Source organism: Sphaeroforma arctica (assembly GCF_001186125.1).
Source record: "Sphaeroforma arctica JP610 unplaced genomic scaffold supercont1.791, whole genome shotgun sequence".
NCBI classification, from domain to species: Eukaryota; class Ichthyosporea; order Ichthyophonida; genus Sphaeroforma; species Sphaeroforma arctica.
The window spans coordinates 1,358-6,570 of NW_014039767.1; the positions used below are offsets into that span (position 1 = coordinate 1,358).

General features: G+C 41.8%; 1 protein-coding gene across 1 annotated transcript; it reads right to left on the reverse strand.

Moving 5' to 3' along the window:
• Positions 1 to 291: 291 nt before the first annotated feature.
• SARC_08616 (hypothetical protein) lies at positions 292 to 2,692 on the reverse strand (the record flags this gene model as incomplete). Its single annotated transcript, XM_014297397.1, has 2 exons — positions 292 to 754; positions 2,068 to 2,692. Coding segments are annotated over 2 exons (938 nt in total), but the record flags the coding sequence as incomplete, so codon positions are not given.
• Positions 2,693 to 5,213: the final 2,521 nt, after the last annotated feature.

Consider the following 5,213-nt stretch of genomic DNA (forward strand, 5'->3'; position numbering starts at 1 on the left):
ACTACACCCTGATAAAGACTAGACATAGATAGTCTTATCCAATAACTACACCCTGATAAAGACTCGACATAGATAGTCTTGTCCAATTACTACACCCTGATAAAGACTCGACATAGATAGTCTTGTGCAAGTGCTACACCCTGATAAAGACTAGACATAGATAGTCTTATCCAATTGCTACACCCTGATAAAGACTAGACATATATAGTCTTGTGCAAGTGCTACGCCCTGATAAAGACTCGCGATGATCTATTATCAAAAAAAGCTTACCAAATTCACTTTACCTCACATTGTACTCAGATCATCGAAGTTTTATATTATTATTTTCTCCCAATAAAATGGAACAACTCAATCCCGGCCAATCGCTAGATAAAGGCGAACATGTACTCATTTACCTTGGCTAGTATTTACTTTAAACCACCGATGTCAGATCGCACCACTTTACCTATCCACAATCGGCACCCTGGGCTTGGCTTTTGGGACCGGTGCACCCCTTTCCGGGACATTGGGTCTACTGGATGTTTTCGGCAAGCTCCGGATATTGGCATAGTCGCTCGAGCTCATCTCTTCGTCCTCTAAGTCTTGCCGTAATACAGCATGTAGCAGGCAGGTGTCCACATTTAAGGGCAGACTGTGTGTGATGTAGTAACTGAGTAGTGTGCTGGGATCGTCATGGTGGGGCTCGCCCTCGGCTAGGGCGTACTTGACGCTGCCGTCGCTGGTGTCGGGTTTGTGCATGGGGAAATGGTATGTCCTGGAGAGGTGTACAAGAAGGAAAGACGTATCGGAATCACCGATCGACAAAGGAGGAGATATATAGACAAAGGGACGACACGATCGTGAAGTGGGATGTGTATACATTAAAAGCTCAGCTATTTCAAACAAGAAAGTATCTTCACGACGTGTATAAATTGAAAGCTGAGCTATATTATTATATATGAAAGTATGTAGATGAAAGGATCGTGAAGTGGGATGTGTATACATTAAAAGCTCAGCTATATTAATATATATGAAAGTAAGTAGATAAAAGAATCGTGAAGTGGGATGTGTATACAAAGCTCAGCTATATTATTATATATGAAAGTATGTAGATGAAAGGATCGTGAAGTGGGATATGTATACATTAGAAGCTCAGCTATATTATTATATACGAAAGTATGTAGATGAAAGGATCGTGAAGTGGGATGTGTATACAAAGCTCAGCCATATTATTATATATGAAAGTATGTAGATGAAAGGATCGTGAAGTGGGATGTGTATACATTAAAAGCTCAGCTATATATTATATATGAAAGTATGTAGATGAAAGGATCGTGAAGTGGGATGTGTATACATTAAAAGCTCAGCTATATTAATATATATGAAAGTAAGTAGATAACGTGAAGTGGGATGTGTATACAAAGCTCAGCCATATTATTATATATGAAAGTATGTAGATGAAAGGATCGTGAAGTGGGATATGTATACATTAGAAGCTCAGCTATATTATTATATACGAAAGTATGTAGATGAAAGGATCGTGAAGTGGGATGTGTATACATTAAAAGCTCAGCTATATTACTATATATGAATATGTAGATGAAAGGATCGTGAAGTGGGATGTGTATACATTAAACACTCAGCTATATTATTATATATGAAAGTATGTAGATGAAAGGATCGTTGCTCTGCCTTAAAATGTCATAGATATAAAAACAGAACGCTTGGAATGGAAAAAAAGAAAATGATTACTCATACTACAAAACGATAGGATAGAGATACATACCACCCCACAGAAGAGCCTCGCCACGACGAGCGGAGCACCGCAGCCAATTTAACAACAGTACATTCAGGGTACTCCATATTATGCATCGAGCACTCTAGTTTATGTACTAGACTATCTTGAAGGTGGGTGTTTTGGTACATACTTACGCCGCAATAGGATACAACCATCCTATACAGCTAGCACTTGGGACAGGCATACATACACTCTTGCCGTCGTGGACAACATACAGACCCACCCACTCGTATACCACACTCGCAGATTAGACACACCCCTTCCATTCACGCACACACCCCGGCACTTACTTTTGTTCATACTTTACGGTGATGACGAACACGCCCTTCTCCCTATTATACCGCAGCAACCAACTCCCCGACGGCGACGTCTGCATGATCGCCCCAATGACCTTCCTCCGCTCGCCATGGTCTGCGATATGTGAGAAGTCATGGAACGCGCTACACTCACGTGCATTGGCCAACACAAGCGTCTTGGGTATCCGTAGCATCTCCCCTACCACATTCTCCCGTGACGGTACCTTGGGCCTATTCGCCAGCTGTGTGCGCAGGTCTGTGATTTCGTTGGTCAGTTCACGCGACTTCTTACGCGTGTGCGTGTGCGTGTGCGCATGCGCGTCTTGTTCTAGCGCTCGGATTTGGTCTGAGTTCAGATACTCTCCTTCGCCCATCCCCGTACCCGTAGATCCCACGGTGTTGTGTTTAGTCAGAACACCACTCCCGCTTCTCGCTTGCGAACTCAGCGACGCCATCGATGTGGTGTGTTTGATGGTTCGGCTCCCGTTCAGACTGCTGTTGGTACTTGAGCTTGGCCCGGTATAACTGTTCCTATTATTCGTCGGCACAGCCGCGTGTGTCACATTGGCGTATATATCGCCCCCCCCCCCCAGACCCAAACCCCCCCGGCTCCACATTCGCATACACGCCGCCCTGGGAGTTGGAATTCAGATAGTCGTCGACCTTCTTCTTCTGACTGGCCGGTGACAGGGTATTGCTCGCGAGCGTCATTGACCCGCTTTGTGCATTGATCTCTCCCATTTGCCGTTGGTGTTGTTGTTGTTGTTGTTGCTGTTGTTGTTGTTGTTGTTGTTGCTGTTGTTGTTGTTGTTGTTGTTGCTGTGCAGCAATCTGGGCTGATGTACGCGAAGTGTGGCTGCCCGTAATACTTCCGCTGGCGTTCATACTCCAGGTGGTGCTGTGGTTAGGGTTCTGACTGGTCTGTGAGGCCGAGGCTCCTTGGCTTCGTATGTTGAAGACGGGCATATCGCTCTCGCTCAGCGCTCTCGGCGCTACCCATAGCGCTATCTTAAGTATTGAACCCTGTACGGAGAGAGGATGGTTAATACGGTTAGTAGCGGACGTGGAGTTTAAACCTGGTTTGTGTTGTATCCTGGGTACACGCCTGCATGCGAAATGCGGCATACGAACTACTGTGTACACATACGACCGAGCTGTATAGTGCGTGTAGAGTGCATAGGCCGATATATAGAGCTATTGCTTGTATATGTAGTGCACTGGGGCCAACAGTTGTTGTTACATAAATGCCGCCGCGCCTGACTGAACTGTAGGCTTCATCATATCTGTGGTGCTCGTGTACACGCCACAAACACGACGTATTCGATACGTATTCGATAAATAGATATAAATACTGACGTATAACAACAGCGGCTAGAAAAACAACCGACCCAATAGTTATAGTGTACATGTGCAAAAACAATACATTCCGTTTATTCAATAGATGTGTGTGTATGTGCACAGACTATAATCAATAGATGTGGTATGTATATATATATATAGCTGATGTGGTATGTGTATATATATCTTACATGTAGCTCAAGCGCAATAGCATTGTATATGTGCACCGTTTCCTTGCAAAGAAGGCATACCTTCGAGAATCGCTTCCTACAGCACGCGAGTGAGAGTGTCATTCTATCTGGCAGGATCTCATCATTGATCTGAGGTATCGCCGCATTCAACGCTCGAAGCAGATCCTGTAACCAAGTAGTACAGTTTGGCAATTCAGAGCGGGTGATGTAATTATGCGTTCAAATAGAAGTTTATACCCTGTTACAAGTATACCTTAGGGCAGTTTGAGTGAGTGTTGTAATATTAGATTGTTATGGAAGTAGCTTTTAATATGGCAGAGTATAATTGACAGTTCAGAGCTGGTGATGTAATTATGCGTTCAAATGGAAGTTTATACCCTGATACGAGAATATCTTTGGGCAGTTTGAGTGAGTGTTGTAATATTAGATTGAAATGGAAGTAGAATTTAAAACAGGCAGATTATTATTTGGCAGTTCAGAGAGAGGGATGTAAATACGAGTTCAAATGAAAGTTTATATCCTGATACAAGAATGTATTTGGGCAATTCGAGCGGTGTAATAATAGATTGTAATGGAAGTAGGCTATAAAATAGGCAGAGCATTATTTAGCAGTTCAGAGCGAGTGATGTAATTATGCGTACAAATGAAAGTTTATATCCTGATACAAGAATATATTTGGGCAATTCGAGAGTGTAGCAATATCAAGTTGTAATAGAAGCAGATCCCAAAATAGGTAGTACGCGAGTGAGGAATGCCGATGAACTCACAAAATTTATGGAGCTAGAGTGGATACGACCCTTACACGAAGGAATATTTTAAATTCTAATAATGCGTAAAACGAATGTTAAAACAGGAGCAGCGGTGGTAATTCAGGTGATTTCGATTCTCCTTATAACGAAAGTTTGTGAATAGACGGCGAGTGACTGGTACACTCGGATACTCGAAAGGGAGGCTGATAAATATCAATGCACAGTTAATATAATGAATGTACATGGTTTGAACATACGATACTACTCTACAGCAAAAGTAAAGGTATTTTGGGAAGAAAAGAATTTGATATGCTATGCACCCGATTTTGAACACAGTCCATCCTAATTATAAGGGTATACATAGTATTCGGTTTAAATACGACACGCGTTATGCACCCGATTATGAACATAGTCTATCCTAATTATAGGGGTGTACATAGTATTCGGTGTAAATACGATACACAGCATTGCCTGAGCCAAGGTGATTCCATGCACATACATGTTAAAAGTTGTAATCAAAACATATTGGTAACCAACACACCGATACAACCATACATACCCAGCATAGAAGAAAAAAACAATACATGATTGCCAGTCTACGCACACATACTTTATTCCTAAAATTTTAATGAAATATAAAACTACAAATTCATGCGTAGGTTTGAACTTACCTCTGACAACAGATCAAAGACATCGCCAACAAGCAATAAAGAGATAATCACGTATATGTCCGAACAAAAAGGTATCAAAACACATAATACGTAGATGAATTAAGATATAAATAAACACATGAATTAACATTTACATTCACAAGAAAAGCATATATACGCATATACATATATATATGTGTGTGTGTATATAT